The sequence below is a fragment of the Dioscorea cayenensis genome, chromosome 7, assembly GCF_009730915.1.
Source record: "Dioscorea cayenensis subsp. rotundata cultivar TDr96_F1 chromosome 7, TDr96_F1_v2_PseudoChromosome.rev07_lg8_w22 25.fasta, whole genome shotgun sequence".
NCBI lineage: Eukaryota > Viridiplantae > Streptophyta > Magnoliopsida > Dioscoreales > Dioscoreaceae > Dioscorea > Dioscorea cayenensis.
In genome coordinates this window covers 1291863-1311713 of record NC_052477.1, presented here as the reverse complement: position 1 = coordinate 1311713, position 19851 = coordinate 1291863, and the positions used below count along the sequence as shown (strand labels likewise).

The 19851-nt window shown below is 34.7% G+C and overlaps 1 protein-coding gene and 1 pseudogene across 1 annotated transcript; one reads left to right on the top strand and one right to left on the bottom strand.

Moving 5' to 3' along the window:
* The first annotated feature begins 8579 nt into the window (after positions 1-8579).
* On the top strand, positions 8580-11698 carry LOC120264725 (extensin-2-like). Its single transcript, XM_039272545.1, has 2 exons — positions 8580-8621; positions 11285-11698. The coding sequence occupies exons 1-2, from the start codon at positions 8580-8582 to the stop codon at positions 11696-11698; spliced, it is 456 nt and encodes a 151-aa protein (XP_039128479.1).
* Positions 11699-13343: 1645 nt separating this feature from the next.
* LOC120265757 lies at positions 13344-18982 on the bottom strand (annotated as a pseudogene).
* Between the last annotated feature and the right edge of the window lie 869 nt (positions 18983-19851).

Genomic DNA, 19851 nt, shown 5'->3' with positions numbered 1-19851 from the left:
TTCAGGGACTGGTTTGTAAGAAGTTAAGTTTTTGAGGGACTAAAAAGTGAATTTCGGCTGAAGAGTTAATTGAGAGAAAAATCTGAACTTTTGATGATTGTTCATCTTCTTCTCCACCATTTTGCTACTGATAACCGAGAGTTAGAAAGAAAGAGTGAGGATTTGGAGAAATTGGAAGAGATAAAACTGTGGTATTTGGAGAAGAATGGATGAAGTATTATTTGGTAAAGTATTTTGATGATTTGTCGTTGGTATACTTGAATGTATGTGTGTGTATTTTGGATTGAGAAATGTAATTTTTTCTTGAGAAAAGAAGAAGGATTTATGATGAAAAAAATGATGAGTTATTGTTAATAAGAGTTATTGCTTTCAATTTTGGTTGGAAAAACACTTGTATTTGAGTTGGAATTTGCTTGGGAAATGGAGGTGAGTTTGCTTGACGGTTCTTGTAAATGTCAGAGTACATGCTTGAGATTAGGGTTTGGTTTGATTAATTAAGTTGATAATTATGATGATTAGGAGGTTAATGATAATGGTTAGATTGAAATGGGTTGAGTTAGTCAAATTGATTTGATTAGATCAAACCAAGTTGGATTAATTGATTGAGTTGAATTGATTTGGTTGAGTTGAGTTGATTTGGTTGAGTTGGGCTCGATCAAATCAAGTTGAGATAGTTTGAGGTTTGGTTCGAGTTGATTTTGGGTTAAGGGTTTTTGGACTGAACCAAGTTGGTTCAATGGATTTTTGAATAAAGAATTGAGTTGGTTCAAGTTGTTCGGTGAAATTAAGTTTGGTTCGATCTGCAATTAAGGTTGGATTCGAGATTGATTCGACGGTGTTTAGCTCGAGCCGAGTTTGTTTAAATACAGCCGAAAAGCGATTGGATATCTGGTCGGGTTTTTAAACCGATTGGAGTGAGTGGTACGATAGAGTCTATTATTGTTTCTTGTATTTTCTCTTTTTGAGTTTAAATATGTTATTTATTTTTATTATATTATTACAGTGGGTGTTGTTCGGTCTTGAGAGGGGTTCCGGATCTAGGAAGGAACCCAAGGACACCGAGTGAGTTAGTAGTGGCTATTATTTTTAATATTAATTATTATTATTATTTTGAAATAATTGTTTTAATAACTAGTATTTTGGAAATAATTATTTAAGTATTTCATTTTATCATGTTTAATTTGCGTATAAGGTTAAAATATATGTATATTTACTTGCATGTTGATGTTCACGACAATCGTGATTGATACATCGGTTTTCAGTATAATTATACGTGTTGTGAATAGTGAAAATACATGTATATGTGATTTAATTATTCAATTCATGTATTTATTTTTGATGGTTATATATGCTTTTGATTTGGAATGATTTGTGAAAATCATGTGAGCGTTTTTAAAATGTTTCTGACAGATATTTGTGGAATTGGTTTTCATTCTGGAATAGGAATGGTATCAGCTGGATCCGGATTTTCTGGTTTTATGCATTGTTATACTTTTGACATCGGGCTTTTCGTGGAAATGATGTTTATTTTCAGTGATGTGAATGCTTGTCCGGATAAGGATCCGATGATGTGATTTATCGCTGATTGTTTTATCGCTTTGTACGGCATGTTGGTTTTGGATGGGCTGACGGCTGGCTAAGGCCGACCTCATCGCGATGAGTGGGTCCCGCCGGAAGCCCTTTAGAGGTGGCGTGGTGGACTCGAGTGTTGATTTGTCCGAGACGGCAGTGGGAGCGTAGAGCCACACATTGGATTATACATCGGGATCCTAGTAGTCGCTATGGGACGACGGGCCAACGCTCGAGCATGCGAGGACTCTTGCGCTCCCAGCAACCTCAGTCGCGACGGGCGGCTGGTGAGGAGAGTTTTCCAGTCGTGGAATTGAGAATGGATTTTTATATTACTTGTTATTTTGGGTTTGTGATGAGGTGGCAGTTCTCGCCGCTCTTAGGAGAGTCTCTCACTACAATTTGGATTTTCTTAGAAAATTGATTTGATATTGATTTGTGATGAATTTATGTTTCAAAAGTTCTTTAAAATGTATTTCTCAGAATTACGGTATTTCTGGAAAAAGTTGGAAAATTATTTGAGAAGTTGGTATTTATATATTTTATATATACTCGTATTTGAATATTTGAAATTATTAAGTACCACTCTGAGCACATCTGAATGTCTTTAGAATCTGCGAGGAGCAAGACCCTAGATTTGCTGTTCAAGTTTAGAGCTAGTCGGGGTTAAGTCCAAGACCGTAGTAGGGTCCCATACTTTTCTTTATATTCATTTGAGTATCGTGATCTCAGTAGCGGTTGTACCCACAAATCTGAGTTATTATATTTGTTGTATTTATGTATTCGAATCACTGCGATTGGTGTAAAGTTATAAATCAGTAATTTGTAAAGCCCGATTTGGTTTACGAGAGAGAAATGTCGGGTTTCCAGCTAAAAGGAATTTTTAGCGATGGGCTACATTTACCCTCTAGAGAAGGGGTGGGTGTGACAATTTCTCATTTCACAATTTTTCACCAATTATTATATAGCTTATGATCAGAAGAAGAGACAAAAGTTGGAGGAGACAATTCACTCAGTCAAAAAAAACCTGGAGTTTGAAGAACCCAAGAAAAGGTGCAGCACCCTAGTAGCCCCGAGTTTGTGTGCGTGAGTGCGGGATAGTTTCTTCATCTGTTATGTCTGTGTCTCTTAGCAAACTTTTCTCTCTCACCTCGAGAAAGTTCTCTCGTTATACACTTTGCTATTGTTCCACTCGAGTGGACTATACTTTTTCTTCGATGCTTTTAGTACCTTAGCAGCTATGTCGTATTACGCTTATTTTGTAGACTTTTGTATGTTTTGTTTCTTTTTATTTAATAAGTACGTGATTTATCTACATTAATACCTCTTTTTAATAAATATTATTATTTTTATATACAAATAAAAATTTTAGTGATGGTATCCAGCTAATCAATCCTTGATGAGTTCCAATACTCATTAAAAAAAAAAAAATATGATCATGCTACTGAATTCAGCTCACTGTAAATCATTAAAGTTTGAATGTCTAATTCAAGTTTAGACTTTTCTTTGCTCTATTTATCCCCTGTTTCTTTACTTTTGCACATGCATAGAAGTTGCTTTTTACTGTTAATAAAAAGCTCTGTCTCTCTCTGTCTCTGTAACCAGAACGACGGATAAGGATTAGAGATATTTTCTTTTTATATTTTTATATTTATTTATTTGCTTTGCTCTCTGGGATCTCTTTTATCTATTGTTTTGTTTGCACCGATTTCTCCAAAATTAGAACCAAATTGATGAAGAGATAAGAATGAATTTTTTTTAAAATTAATATTAAAATATATATATATATATTTTTAAAAACAATTTCATGAGACCTAGTATAAGTCCATGATCAAATATTGAAATCATTTTAAAAGTTTTTGTCACGCATGGACAAATGATGGTAAATCCATAGAACCAAAACCAAAACCAGTGAGGCTCAAAGATGATAGAACTTGTCTCAAAGTAGAAAGATAGATATAACAAACTAACAAAAACAAAAAACAAAGACTTTAAAGATACAACATATACAAATTATATGAATGTCCAAAATACAGGATTTAGAGCATACAACAAACAAATACAATAATCCAACTATGACACGAGAGGAACACCAACTATTAATAGTATACTAATCAACCAATCCATCTACTACTCTTGATCTAAAAAGAACTTTAAATAATTTTTGATGAGCTGACAATTGCCCAAGTACACGCATTCGACATACGATATCTAAAACATAATGCAATTTAAAGGAGGATAAATATTTCGGTCTAGCACATGATAAGGTAAATAAAACACACCCTTTTAAACTTAATTACACACATGCAAATTGAGGCACAATACTCATGCAAAACTCTAAATAAAATGAGCATATAAGAAATGGAACACACACAAGTATTAACAATAAAATAGCTTTAAAAATGTGATTCCCTGGGTATGTGACAGCATGCCAAAATATGCATCTAATCAAAGATAGTGAACTAAACTAGATATAAATCAAGAGATAAAGCAACAAATGAGACCCTCTAAACATCATTAAATTGATGAAGGGCAACAGAAGAAAATAAGATGAAATGAAAGGTATGAAACCAGCTTCAAAACTACAACCTAGGTTCATACACTAATTGAGAATAATAGTATGTTAGAGTTATAAGATTTAGCATGCAATACATGCAACCGAAAAACATGAATTATTTCTCCAACTCACATGCAGGGGTAATGAAATTATAATTAAACATCAAGATTTAAACATACATCTAATAAGGATATGAAAAACTTACTTAGCACCAACTCTTAGTGTTCTCAACAATAAGAATGACAGAAGAAGAACTATTAGAGAAGGAGTAGAAAAGCTTGCAGTCTATAGATACATTGATAATAATGCTAGAGAACAATCAAGAGAAACATGCAAACATGAAGAATAACTTGGAGGGATAAGAGAATTGTAGAACCGATGACTTGAGAAACCGAAGAATCAAAAACTATGGAGTTAGAAAGCATCACATCTTCAAATTTGCAGCAATGAAGGAGAGAAGAAAAGATTCATTTAGAAGGCAATTAAGCCTCGGGTGAAAAGGTGGTAACATTTCTGGGATATATAACTGGCTCACCGGCTTGCATGGGAAAGTACAAAAGAACTATTCAAATATTCAAGACTCTCAAAAACATGCACTCACAATGAGGGTATGATGTACAATTTTTTCTGGGAGAGAGACAGGCGAATCCATCTGAGGCTCGGGGGACGTGCAAGTGCCGTTGGTGCGACAGTGGGGACAGTAGATGTCTCACGCGTCGACGAGATCACCCATCTACAAATATTCTACGAAATGTGCCTCATCTAGGTAGAATCGAGCTACTCATGCTTTCGATGAGCTTCATCAGCTGGCATGTCTGGATAGATCAAAGTCGTTGGCTACAATATGTAGTTCAAGTCCAAATCAAATGGCAACAATTCTAAGCACTTCTTAATTCTTACACTATTTCAGAAACCCAAGGATTACATAATACTAAAAACTAAAATTTGTTGTGTTTCAACATCAATATTTCAATAAAACAAACACTCACATTAGTTCAACATAAAAATTATGTACTTGACATTTTTTCTAAAAGACAAGCTTATTTAAATAAAAAATTAAAATCCATAATTAAATATAATAAAATATTTGATTTTAAAACTAAATAGTATAACAAAACACCAATAGAACAGTTTATCACTTGTCTCTATCACTACTGACAGTGTAGACATGATATAAAAAGTAGACATATGTATATGTCAAGGAAGTACCCAATAAATCCCTTGAGATGTTGCATGTGATCAATAAAAGGCTTTGTATGGCAGCCATTTTGACACCCTTTCAAAAATTGATTGTGACCATTTAGTCTCTGCTATTAATTATTATTTTATTAAAATTACATTTTTACTCTTATCATTTTTCTCTTGTTTTCACTATAATCCTCATCCATCTCTCGGCCTCACTGTCTCACCAGCCATCTCCCTCTCCGGTGATTTTTGACCAGCTTTTGATCTTGACCCAGAGCTCAAAACTCAATCTTCATAACAAGTTAATTTTAGATCATGGAATAATAAAATTTGTCGAGACTTTTTTTAATCAGATGAGTTCTCTTAAGTGGTAAAAAAAGCAGAGACGCAATTAGACCTGACCGAGGTTGAGTTGAACCGTAGAACCAAGCAAGACTTGCTTCACTATTAGGCCAGAACCCGAGCAGTAAAGGTTTTAGGTTCCAAGCCGAAGCATGTGACTTTGGAGTTGGGTTAAGGAGATTTTATGAGTTAATCGAGCACGAACCGAACCGAGCCGGCAGAGTCGGTTCGGTTGACCTACCAACCACCAAATAAAAATATATATAATATAATTTTTATATAATTAATTAAATTAAATTATTTAGATAGCAGGCGGGTACGAAATCGTGTGGAGCCAGACGCAGGAGTGCAGCAGCATGACTGATGGTTCGGGATTGGGATTCACCTCAGATTTATAAAAGCCAGGAGCAGGCGGGTTTTGAGCAGAAAGCACGAGCCTTGAGTGGTCATTAGTCACGAGACCACCATTATAACGAAATGGGAGGCAGAGTGCATGGCAGGGACCCACAGAGATGGTCACACAGCGCAGCATTACTCGACATGGCTTGGGAGATATGCTATGCTTTCGTGAATTGAGAAACATAGCATTTTGATGATACAATAGGACCTATTATCAATGGAACATTTGATTATTAGTAAGTCTTGCTGCTGAGAAGGTGAGAGATGTGAGATGGATATAAAATGGTCAATTCAAATAAATAGAACCTTATTGATTATATGTGAACCTACACGAGCCATGTTAAGTCACTTTGACACACTATACTTGACCTGTCTAGTCGTTGTCCAGCCAACTATCCATATAAATATATATATACACATGCAATCACAAAATTAATGAAGGACGTAATTATTAACCGATAATTTAGTTATCCATGTGTCCAATCATATAATTATCATCGAATTTTATATTTTGATTTTAAATTTATTCACTGGATAAACCCCAAATCAATTATTCACTCTCTCTCTAATTCCCAGCAAAAAGAAAACTATTTTTCTCATTAAAAACGAAAATTAAAACCAATAATACCCTTTATTCACCAAACGGCACACTACTCATCTGTTCACGACGATCTGACACGTCCATCTCCGATCAACGGCCACGATCCCTCCACCGCGAAACCAATATCGATTTATAGATCTCGACGAGCACCTTCTCATCATACTCCTTCACCGCCGGCCGCACGAGAACCCGGCAACGCCACTCGCTTCCGCCAATACCCACTGTACCGCACACCCACCGCGGATCGCCGCCGATCTCGCAAAAGCCAGCATCAGCCGCACATAAGCGTCACGGATCCACGTCAAGATCGCTTCCTCGGCGACGCCTTTCTCAACAGCGATCGAAACACTCGAAGCGATCCGGATCAGCTCCGAATCCTCCAAAACTTCCCTCACGCCGCCTCCCATCTCCTAGCTCAGCCTTCTGCCAGTCTGCCGTCGCCTCCTCCGCCGCTTCCCCTCCGGCGAGATCAACCTCCCGCACGCTTTTCTCCTTCAATACGATGGCATCAATCCTCCGATTGAGATCTCTCCATTCTCGAACTTTTCTCGATTTTTCCAACTTTTTAGGGTTTCGAGATGAGGGAGAACCATCGAGCGAGTGGTGTGTTTAAGAACTGAGATATGGTCACTGCTTTCGCGCGCGGTTGATGGGCCATTATTATAACTACACGTGTTTGTGGTCAAATCACCGCTTAATCTTAACCGTTGATACTCGGGAGATCGTTTTCAGAATTCGGGTTTTTAGATTACGTCCCTCAATTTTTAGGACACTGCTAAATATTAGTTTAAAGTGGACGTATTTGCCAAAATAAATATTTTTGGGATAATATGCATGCTATGTTTAATTATTTATATTTAAGTTCCACGAAAATCGGGCGGATCACATGTGAGCGGTTGTTGCATTTGTTTGACAATGCTTACGTGGCACGTGATTCGCATGATGGTTTAATCTTGGCCGTTGAAAGGATTGTTTAGAAGATTCGATGTTGTCCATCTCTAATATTTTAGAGTTTTAGTTTGATGAGAATTTATCTCTATTTTATAATTTGTTGTAAATAAGTATACACTCATAGTATGATACAAATTTACATAAATATTAATTTAAATTTGTGTTTTCATAAGTACGAGGGTAAGACAACCACTAAATGACCTACTGAATGGTGCTGGGTCAAATCCCTGAACTGCATTACTGTATAATATAATATAAATATGATAATATAATATAAAAATATTACTATGGTAGTGTTTGTAGCACTTTGAGGTGGATAATGGAATTACAAATGGCGGGTTTTCAATGGGGGATTTGGGTTTGGTTTGAGTGGAGCAGATGTCCAATCAATATAATAATCCAACATGCATTTATGCTCAGTAATTAATTATTGACTAGTATGTCGACACATGATATGTTTTTATTAATTTTATCTTTATATATATGTTGTATGTGGCATCAAGACAAGGACTTATTTGCATGTTTGCATGGATCATTATGCATAATATTTTTATAAAACTACTTGAATTTTCATAAATCAACACATATATTTTATATATATATATATATATGTTGTAGACTTGGTAAATGGATTGGATTGGATCGATAAAGATTAAAAATGATTTATAAATTTACATTGGATTTGGACTTATCAACAGCATCTCTTTTTCTTAATGTCTGATTCTGGTTTGGATTGATCAATATTAGATAGATAACAGTTTGGTGCAGGTTTAGTTAAGTTTAGGATTTTAAAATTTTGGTGTGACAACTTGTGGTTTTGTTGAGTAGAAATACCAAAATTTCATTTAACTACATATATATTATAATACAGATTTTGCATTTTAGTCCAAATTTAAGTGCGTGTAGTATTATTAACATTAACATGTATCTGGATAAAAGCATCTCACATGATGCACTTTTATTTAGCTTTCAACGATGTATTGGAAGAGAGTTGAGCTACTCGACTTTCCATATAAGGTTAAAGCGCCATAATCGTTCCGACTATTGTGAGGGGTAACTATGTTGGTTCTTTAACTACTTAATTTATTTTATATGAAATAATACCATTTATTAGGAGTGATACTTCGGATGTGCATTTCACTTGAGACCAAAAGCGAATAAATAATTAACAAATTTATGCGTTGTTGGGTTTCAATTTACTCATTTATTAGAGAGATTAACACATATCTAATTAAGATCCCTTTTGCTTGTATATAGAGATAAATAATAACATTATCTGTTTTATGTTTTATTAGTGTGCACCATTAATAATAGGTGGTATCCATCCATTCCGGCCATTTTGATTCCCATTCATATTGAAAATTTTCCATAATCAAACATATTATTTACCAATGTTTTTCTCTTTCTCTAGGTGTTGTTTAGTGTTGTTGTAGCCCAATGAATTTGTAATAAAAACCAAAGAAAATCATATATTCCATTATTTGTCCACATAATAATAATAATAATAATAATAATAATAATAATAATAATAATAATAATAATGTTATTTTGCATCATCTCAATATATATATATATATATATATTAAAAGGGTCCCCCACTGAAATGAATGGAATAAATCAAAAAGTAATGTGTTGTTGGTCATCCCATCCCCATTCCATGCTTATCTGTCCAGCCTGTGATTCCAAACATGCACCAACATGCCATATAGTTTTAAAAAGTCATAAAAAAGTTTTTCTATTTTTCTATCATTACAAGCATATATGTATGCATTTGAAAGCGTGTTGGTTTAATTTAAAAGGCATGACATGGTATGTTTGGTTGTGTTTGAGCAAAAATAAAAATAGAAGAAAATGTGATGAGACTCGTATGATGTAAATATGGAATTAATTTGGATTTATCAATAATTTCTTTGTTGTTTTGTCAATAATTTATTAGATCTCTGAGAAATTTTGGAATTTAAATGAACTTTATGATTATCTATCCATGGTTTTTTTTTATTTTTTTTTTAACCAAATGGGTAAGCACTTGTCGGGTGTGTGTATCATCTTGAATTGATCCTCCAACTCATGCCTACCCACTAGATGGGTTACATGGGTACAAAAATTAGGTTGCAACTACGGAGATTTATACCTCTGGACCATAAGCTTTTTTATATCTATTCAAAAATTACAATAAAATTATTGAAATATTTTATAAATACATAATTATTTTGAATATATAGTCATTTTTTATTTTTCAATTATTTGAAAAGGATGAAAAAAAAATCTTATTTTTCTCTGTTAATTTTTTTTTATCTTCACTAGACCTCTCGTCATTCATCAAGAGTTCAATATAAGTGAAAGTTCTTGTATCTTGGGGACTTGCGAATTAGATGATTAATTCCTAAGCATGTCTCTTTCATTAACTATGCTTGTTGTAATTGTTAATATAATATATATATATATATATATATATATATGATAACCTTCATATATGTGCTGTCCTTGTCTTCACTTATTAAATTTCAAACTATTCTAATTTCAAATCATGTATCTTTCACTGGACCATAATAAACATTGTCACACCAAACTTTTTGGGGTTCATTAAATCGCTCTCCCCAAATAAAAATTTATTGTATTACTAATTAAGACAGCATATCTGTCTCCTCTTAAGAAACACCAACTTGTGTATTTAATTATCCAACAAATTCAATTAATGTCAAAATTTTAAATATTTTAAAAACTAAACAACATTTACTATTATAATTTAAAATATTATTTAAATTATTTAAAATAAAATAATTTTTGAGTTTAAGTTTTTATCCACATTATCTTTTAAGTTTTAAAACATATGCATCCCATCATATGGCTAAATCTTCGGATTAGTTTTAGAACTTATAATATTTTAAAAACTAGTAGACCAAAAATAAGAAATTATGTATATATATATATATATTAGTTTTTGATTTCTCAATTTTTCATATTAAGCCAATATATATATATATAAACATTTAATTCAAAATCATTTACTTTACATCAGTTTTTTGTTGTTGTTTTTATTTTTTATTTTTATTTAAAGTTTAAATAAATAAGCAGCTACTGAAATATAAGCGTATTCTACTTTCGATAACGTACATCGTTTCGTAAGATTTTTATTTCAAAATCCCTCTAAAATGATAATCTTATATAAACAATTTAATATCAGTAGACCAAATAACTGTTGATAACATCCACGTTTCTCAATATTGGGCCAATACCGTTATGTAATATGTATATATTCTAAAAATTGAAGGTACACTATGTGTTAACTTAAGTCAAGCATTTCACATGCATTTCATTAAACAATGTCTCAGAGTCAAAAGATGAAATTATTCATGTCACACGTGCCAGCCAACTATAATCCAGCTTGGCAACCTCTTCAGCACGTGTGAAATCCCCTTCCCACCACCGACATTCCCGATTCATCCACGTGTCCTCATCTTGACCGTCCATTCACTCTCTTCTCTCAATTAAAAGTTTAAAACCACGTCTCTTTCTAACTATCTCTCTCTCTCTCTCGTTCTCGAACTCCAAAAGATGACGTTTCCCACGTTTCCCCTTCTCCTTCTCCTCTTCACCGCATCTCGACCGTCCATTTGTGATCCAACGGCTACGATCAAGACCGATTGCACAATGTGCTCTTCTTGCAAAACCCTTGCCAGCCTCTGCCGCCGCCGCCACCGCCGCCGCCGAGCTCAAGCTCTGAATGCCCGCCGCCGCCTTCGCCACCGAGCTCCGGTTACTACTACTCATCGCCACCGCCTCCATCATCATCCGGCTCGGGGACCATCTCTTACGCTTCACCGCCACCACCCTATGGCGGCGGCGGTGGTGGTGGTGGTGGAGGGTACTATAAGGCGCCGCCGCCGCCGAACCCTATACTACCGTACTTCCCGTACTACTTCTACAACCCCCCGCCGCCGCCGTCGAAGTACGTTTCCCTTTCGCTTGCTCACCGTGCGATTCCCGTTTCCCTTATCGCCCTCTTCTTCTCGTCGGGCTCTTGGCCTGGTGCGTCTCGTGATCAGGGTTATCGGGTTTCGGGTTTTTCGGATCTGGGATCCGGATCCGGTTAATGTATTAATAATATATATTATGGGTTCATTTTGTGTAGTAATAATTAGTTGGGGTAATTAAGAGGAGGGATAAGTAATAATGGTAATTAGTGTTGCATTAATGAAGTGTTAGAAAGATGATTAAAAATGTAATAATAATAAATAAAGGTGGTGGCATTGGATTCCTTATTCTGCGGTCATGAATGGCTACTTTTTATTGGAACGTTTTATTTTTATTTTTATGTTTTTAAGATAAAGATGATGTGATAGAGTTGTTTATTTTATTTTATTCTATTGAATTTATTTATTTGTTTATTTATCTGTAGAGAGAGAAAGGAGGAGAGATCCGGAGAATATGGTAAGGTGGGGTGTTAGTTAAAGAGGGGGTATGGGCGAACATGGTTATGTTTGGTTTGATGGGATGAAACACTTTATGCTTAAAAAGATTACGTGGCAGTGTCTTATTGGTTGTACTGTTTGCATGTATATGAATGACCCTGTAAAGATTATGCTATATAAAGTAATGACAATTTGATGGATTCTGATTGCTTTCAAAAGAACCAAAGATTTATTCTTTTTGAAAAACACACACTGCTCTTTTTAAAAACTAGGCAACAGCAATGATTAAAAAAGCACTTTCCCCTCAAAAGAACTTTGGCCAAAACTAATTCTCTGAGCCTATTGGTAAATTCTGAGTTTTTTTTTTTTGATAAAATATCAAATTATAATTTTTTTTATTTATTATTATAAGGTTTAAACTTTAATTTCAATTAAAATGACTACTCAATTTCAATCAGATAAACAACATATCTAATCTTATATATGATGATGATAAGAAATTTTCAATAACTAAATAATCATTTTAAATCAAATTAAAATTTAGACATCAAAATTAAAAACAAAAACCATAATTTAATGCTTATTGAAAAATTTACTCTACAAATTTTATAACCAAACATATTTTAATCTATTAACACTAAATTTTATGGCCTGTATGTGCACATATTTCCTATTCTAGAACCAGAATATTCTCTAATTCTAACGTATCACAACCTGAATTGTGTTGTCAAAAGAAATTGACACGTACAGGCCAAAACCAAAAAATACTCTTCATTCTAGAACCCGACAATATAAGCTCCATAACATGTGTTGTTCACTTTATAAAATAATAATAATACTAATAATAAAAATCTTGTTAAAAAAACACACACACATCAAAGGATACCAATATCTCACCAGGAAAGAAATATATGAGAGAATAAATCACAGTAACAAACAGTGCATGAAATGACAATGATTTAAATAGGTAATACATTTGGTAGTCCCTCAAAAACAAACCACTGGACCGAATGAGTGTTGCTTGCAAAGCAGGCATATCTAAATTCAAAACACTTAACAGACTATTTCACTTAACAATCTGCTTTCTCTTCGCACTATACATGACACAAGAGATATAATATAACACAATACCGCTTTCAACCATGAAGATTAAAAAGGTGAAGATTCGTTTCCGTGTGAGTACGAAATACGAAAATACGATGTTTTCTGTCCGCCTACAGCATTCAAAGAAAGCCTGCGAGACCAAATCAACCTCCAGTTGAAACAAGACTGCATCAAGATGATCTTGTTTAACACCGTTGCCGCCTCAATTGCAATGTTGTATGTTTACTGGACTGACTGGACTGGACCCAAATAGACATGACAGGACTCCTCAACTGACCTGACGCTTCCTCGGCACCACTGCTCCTTGCAACTCTCTAAACAACATTGTAATGATGCCACCATCCAGAATATGAATAATCAGTTCTTGAGGTCTTTTTCATAGAAGCACAATATGATAGAGATGGAAAATAAATGGAGAAGAATCAGTGTTATCCATACCTTCAGCCGAAGTTGAATCCGCCAGGAGGTGCTGCCGGCTGCTCACCGAGTAAAAATCCAGGTTGGGACGCATCACCAGTAGGCATCTCATCTTCATCCTCCAACCAATAGGTTTCGAGGATCTTGACAGCCTTCTCATAAATTTCAGTGTTATCATGACTCTGAAGGTTCTCAATCTTCTCAAGACCCTCAGCATCGTCAATCATCTGAGCATAAATATTTCGTCCCCAGAGGCACCCAGGTTCTTCTCAGCTTCCCCAACCTTCAAGTGTTCTCAAGACCTTCTAAGCAAACAGTGACAATTCTAGGGTCCGGGCAAACCAGGAGGTCACATAAGGGTTTTATACAGCCCTGGCTCACTAGATACCTGGATAATTCATCACTCAAGATATAAGCATTACAAAGAAGATTATATTTTCACAAATAAAAGAAACATGTTTCAACTGATTATGGCTGTGAGGTCTGTGACAACATACTTGATTTTGTTCATGGGTACCACCAGAGTAGCAGTAGAAATGGCATGCTGCTCTTTTTAATGTCAAACTCCGCAGTTTGAAAGCAAATGCACAAAGGGGACCAATGATCTCAGCAGAAATGACAGCCTAGAATTAAGAAAAGAACATGTACATTGTCAATTTGCAGATGAAATTGTATTAAATAGAAAAGAAGAGAAATGATTCACAAAAATTAATGTCAGTTAAGTGAACTTCAGTTTGGCAGGCATGTTTTTCATTGTACCTCTTCAGTTTAAATGAAAAATTTGAGGAAAACATGTTTGTGTGCTCACATACCTGTATCTGCTCCTTATTACCAGCAGTGATGTTAGAAACAGTCCAGCAAGCTTCCTTCTTAATGCTCTTCTTATGGTTATGGGTCAGAAGGTTCAGGAGACATGGGAGTGCTTGATGATTGATGATATACTACAAAACAAAAAGAGTAATCAGCTAAATGAAATAGATGATGTTAGAAAATAATAATAATAATAATAATAATAATAATAATAATAATAATAATAGAACAAAAGCATGCATGAACAAATGGCAAATACAAAATAGAGCCATACAAATTAATTGCTTGTAATAGAAAAATGAAAAAGGACCAAGTTTAGAAGATCTCCTATCAGGCAAAAATACAAAAATATCTTCCAAACAGTGAATGTTATTACAGTCACAGACCTTGAAATGCTCAACTAGTGAAGCAAAAGAGTCATATAGATATGTTGTCAAAAATGGGAGCTAAAATATCCAAAGTATGATTACCAGTTTCCTAAAAAGGGATAGTTGACAGAAACCCACATCCTTATAGATAAAATACTCTTAAATAAGACGTTTAGCAACATATCATTTTACCTACAGCCATTATCACTGAAAATCAGGTAAAGATTAAGTGAGGGTTGGAACCAGCCCATACAAAGTGATGTTAACATTGTCCACCAATGCTTGTTTGCAAAAAGTAAATGGAAAGCGGAGCTTAGAACCAAGCTAGCCTACTGAAAATCTATGTTGCTGAAGTACATCATAATTAAATATGAGCGACACAAACAGAGTTGCATTGCCTCTTTTAAAGATGTAAATTGCTACTGCAATAAAAAGAATGAAGCGGATTGACTTCAACGCCAATAAAGCAAAATAGAACATTAGGGCCCTAACATTAGGTCAAGGACACTAGTTGATCAGACATGAGAATTGAGAAATAAGACTTTTGCAGATACCATATCAGCAGTATATCACAGGACCTTTTGGCTTTTCACTGAGTGGAAATTTGCTAGGAGATTATCATGAAAGGGAGGCTTCTATAGTAGAGGATATGGGAAGTTTTTATTCAATAAAATTTCAACAAACTGAAAACTGAAATACATGGAGAAATGAAATGCAACATGTTGCGCCAGCTAGTTCGCATCAAATCATTTCCAAACTGAGTTGCGCTCACCCATACATTATGTTCTGCAATTGGGCAACCAGGAGATCAATTTTTGGTCAAAGGATCCATGACCTGACTGGATCCAATAGCATAAGAAGGCATAGAGGCTGTAACAATGACAAATTTAACTTAGGCCCACAATGAGTCAATAAAGAATCAGCAGATTTTTATCCTTGCCACATAAGGATAAATTTAAAGGTTGTTTGGTAACACTAAAATTCCATAGGATCTCCTATCACCACCACGACAACTAGTACTAGTACTACTACTTTTTTTAAAAAATATATTCTCAGAAAATTTTTAAATTTTAAATAAAAATTTCAAAAATGATTGAAAAATATATTTTAAGAAAATCATTTTAAATATATTTTTATTATGGTTCTTAAAAATATTATAAATATCCATGTAGAAAATTCTTTTCTTGCGTTGAACTAAAACACTCATTCCATAGGATTAAAGTCCATCAAAAATTTCTACAAGAATCATTTTTCACTATCTACGGAGACCGTGCATTTACATCCAAACAAACCTTATATGGCTAAGAGGCTAACTCATTATGAGAGCTGGACCAATATACATAGTTAATGTGTTTCTCAAATGAACTACTGCAATAAAGGCAATGCAATTACTCATTACGCACTATATACATCATCTATAGAAATATCAGATCTCACAACAAAGAGTGATGAACAATGCACAACCACTTTCTAATTTATAGAGTTCGCTTTGCCCTTACCTAATTCTTAGAGTAAAACAATGCAAAGGCAAGCAACACTTTCTAACGATCAATTTAAGAATTAATAATCAATACAATTTGATTACTTAATTGATTACTCAATGAGTACTACCCCTAGAGTCCACTCCTTCCCCAACCATTAATCAATTTATATGACCATTGAGGAACCTTTTTTACAAAATTTCTTCTATTCCAATAGATTTATTTGTAATTGTCAATTCATCATTGAGATCAGTTGTATATAGAATAAAGCCATTTAAGTTGTCTCCAACCAAGTTGAAAGAACCCTCAATCAATATGTTGCCATCATAGTAACGTCTTCCATATGGCTTAATTAAAACAATAATTTAATTGCAGGACAAGATGAGATTTCTCTAGGCATATTTAAGTTTAGCTCCATTATTTGTTACTCCCAATTAAGAACAGTAGTCGGGATGCCCATCTCCATCATCTTTCAAGGATAATGGAAACAGGAGGCGTTATGCAGCATATTCAATTCTGAATGATCAGAAGAATTTTAGTATCTGTGACCAACCAGACACATTATGTAGGTATCTTGCAGAATCTGAAGAAAACACAATGATTGTAACATTAATCATTTAACATATAATGCTCATTCATCATGTTTGATTTATTCATAGATCAGATGTCACATTAACACAATTGTTCACAGAAGCAAACAATTCATGTAACAAAAGAGCTATCCAAGATCTAATCAACACTTGATGTATCAGTCATGTCCAGATCATAAGGTGAAGATAATGGCTAAAAATGCCAAAAATGTATGTAGAACACAAAAGGCACTTAAAAGAGAATATACCTGAGTTTGTACATCATCCCCAGTGACAATATTTCCAACAGTACGGAGAGCAGGAATCAGAACTGATGGTGATGGATGGCTAAAGAACCCACACAACAAGAGAATAGCAGGGGAATTAGAACATTTGGACACAATGGAGAAAAGAAGAATCAAAGAAGTAGCACACGAGCAAAACTGATTAAGGTGCCTAAAACATACAGAAGAAGCTCAACAAGTCTTGGGCAGACACCAGCTTCAATGACAGCTTGAATTTTGTCATTTGTACCATCAGAGAGATACGAAAGAGCCCAGCATGCATCAGTAAGAACCTCCTCATCATTTGAATGGATGAGGCGCTCAAGTGCAGGAAGTGCAGGTTTTGTCTGATTACAGGGAAAAAAATACGCAAAAAATACACAAGTGTGAAGCAAATAAACCAATCACACACTGAGGCAACAAGGTTCAATAAAAGAGATTAAGCCAGAAGGCAAACCAGTTCAAAGTTTGGTTGTGGTTTTCCCCTGCAAAAGTTTGACAAAGTCCAGGTGGCATTCCGCAACATAGATAGCTTAGCATGCTCATTCAGCTGAGCCAGCAATGGCATCAAAGCACCATGGTTTAGGACAAGATCCCGGCACCTTGGTGAATCACCGGCAACATTGCCGAGAGCCCACACAGCCTACATTTAAGAAAATGAAGGCAAAAACTAGGTAAGAAATCATGGAGAAGAACAGAATTTGACAACAAATAACAACCAACAGTTGCTATATAGTTCATCTATGCACCTGGAAAATAATAATCAAATAAGAAAAAAAAATCAATATTTTGACCAACTCAATGTCAATGTTCATGTTTGCACCCGGAAAAGTATAATCAAATAAGAGAAGGAATCAATATTTTGACCAACTCAATTGCAATCTCCTAGGCATCATTCTGAATGGCACAATAACTACCATGTAATAACATTTCAGTTTACACTGACAAAAGTTCAGAAAGACTAGTAACCGCGTTAAGTTTAATCAAAATAATAAAAAAAAATCGATATACCTGCTCCCGCACATCATCACTGGGGGAACCAAGAAGCTTCACAAATATCGGAACAGCCCCATGGTCTATCACCACTTTAGTGTTATCAGATGTACCAGAGGCAATGTTGGTCAATGCCCAAGCTGCTTCAAACTGCAAAGTTACACCCAAATCATCAACAGAAGGTACAAGAATACAACACCAACCGAAGACAACAATATCCAGACCTGAAGCTGGGGATAGTCCTCCCGCATAAGAAACTCAACAAACTTCGGCACTACACCAGATTGAATAACCTCTTCGATTGGAGGGCTTCGTTCTAATGCAAATAACACCAGAGATGGTTTATAACAGCAATGAAACAGATCAAAGATCAAAAGATCATAATGATATTAAAAACAAAAGCAGAATTTTTTCAAAGAAATCCAACCAATTGAAAGTAATTTCCGGAACTGAGTGGTCGCCTCAAGCTGCATAGTGCTATCATCGGAGTAAACCCCAGCCACCATCGCCGGCAAGCTCTCCAACTGCGATCCCAAAACACGCAAACCATGAGTTCACAACAAAAACCCTTGCCATGATCGATGCCCCAAAGACTCAAACCCTAGGTCAACCAGAAGCCAACCTTCTTCTCGATGGCCGAGGCATGGATGGAAGCAGTGAACTGCTGGGCCTGCATACCCTCACGACGCTTCTTCTGAAGACTCTCCTCCCGGCGGCTCTTCCGGATCTCGACCATGTTGTCCTCCCGCCGCCTCCGCCCTTCCTCGGCATCCACCGCCACCTTGTACTTGTTCCTACGAACCTCCGCCCTCTCGCTCGGCCTGAGCGACATCGTGGCGATCGACCACAAGCTCGACAAGAATCGAACAAACCCTAGAAAGCCGATCTGAAACCCTAGAGTTGCTTTGCGGTTCAAAATGCGAATCAGAGAAACCCTAATTCAAACGGATATAAATTTCAAGGTTTTCACAAAATCAGAAAACCCCCTGAATTCTTGAGAATTATTTCTCTCATAGTCTTCACAGATATGAAAATTTACAGGGATATATTTGAAAATTAACTCCCTATTTTAACTAAAAAAAATTAATTAGTTTATGCTTAACTAGCCCCTGAGTCATTAGCAATTGCAAAAAACTCCACACACACACACACACACACACACACACATATATATATATATATATTCTTTTTTAAAGTACATAAACTTGCATTAAATTTGAAATAATTTAAAGTGGCAGGAATTAATCATTCTTTTTCTTTAATATTATCCTGTCCTACGTGATCATATTGGAGTATTAATAAATAATGATCCAATAAATACATATGACAATGTTGTGAACAATAATTTCTAAAGTAAATAATAGGAAAAATATATTTTTTAAACGTTAATTATTTTTAATGCTACCATCTTCATGGAACCCTCTCAAGTCAAGCGAAAAGACCTCACCACATCTCATTTTCCATATGCATATACAGCGGCGGAGGCAAGGATAGGGGGGTGAATTAAAAAAAAAACATTCAACTAATAAAATTTTTTATTTTTTTTTTAATTTTGTTCATATATTAATTTATAATTTAGTTTATAAATAATAATTTTTTACAAAAATTCTACTAAAAATATAGTTTTATATATTATATAACTTAAATTTGTAAAAATGAAAAACTAAAACATAGATTTTTTTAAATATATTTGAACAAATAATAATTTTTGTAAATATTTAAAAAAATATTATGTTTTAGATTATCAGTATTAATTTGTTAGAAAATTAATTTTTAAATAAAAATAAAAAATCTTAAAGAGATAGAGAT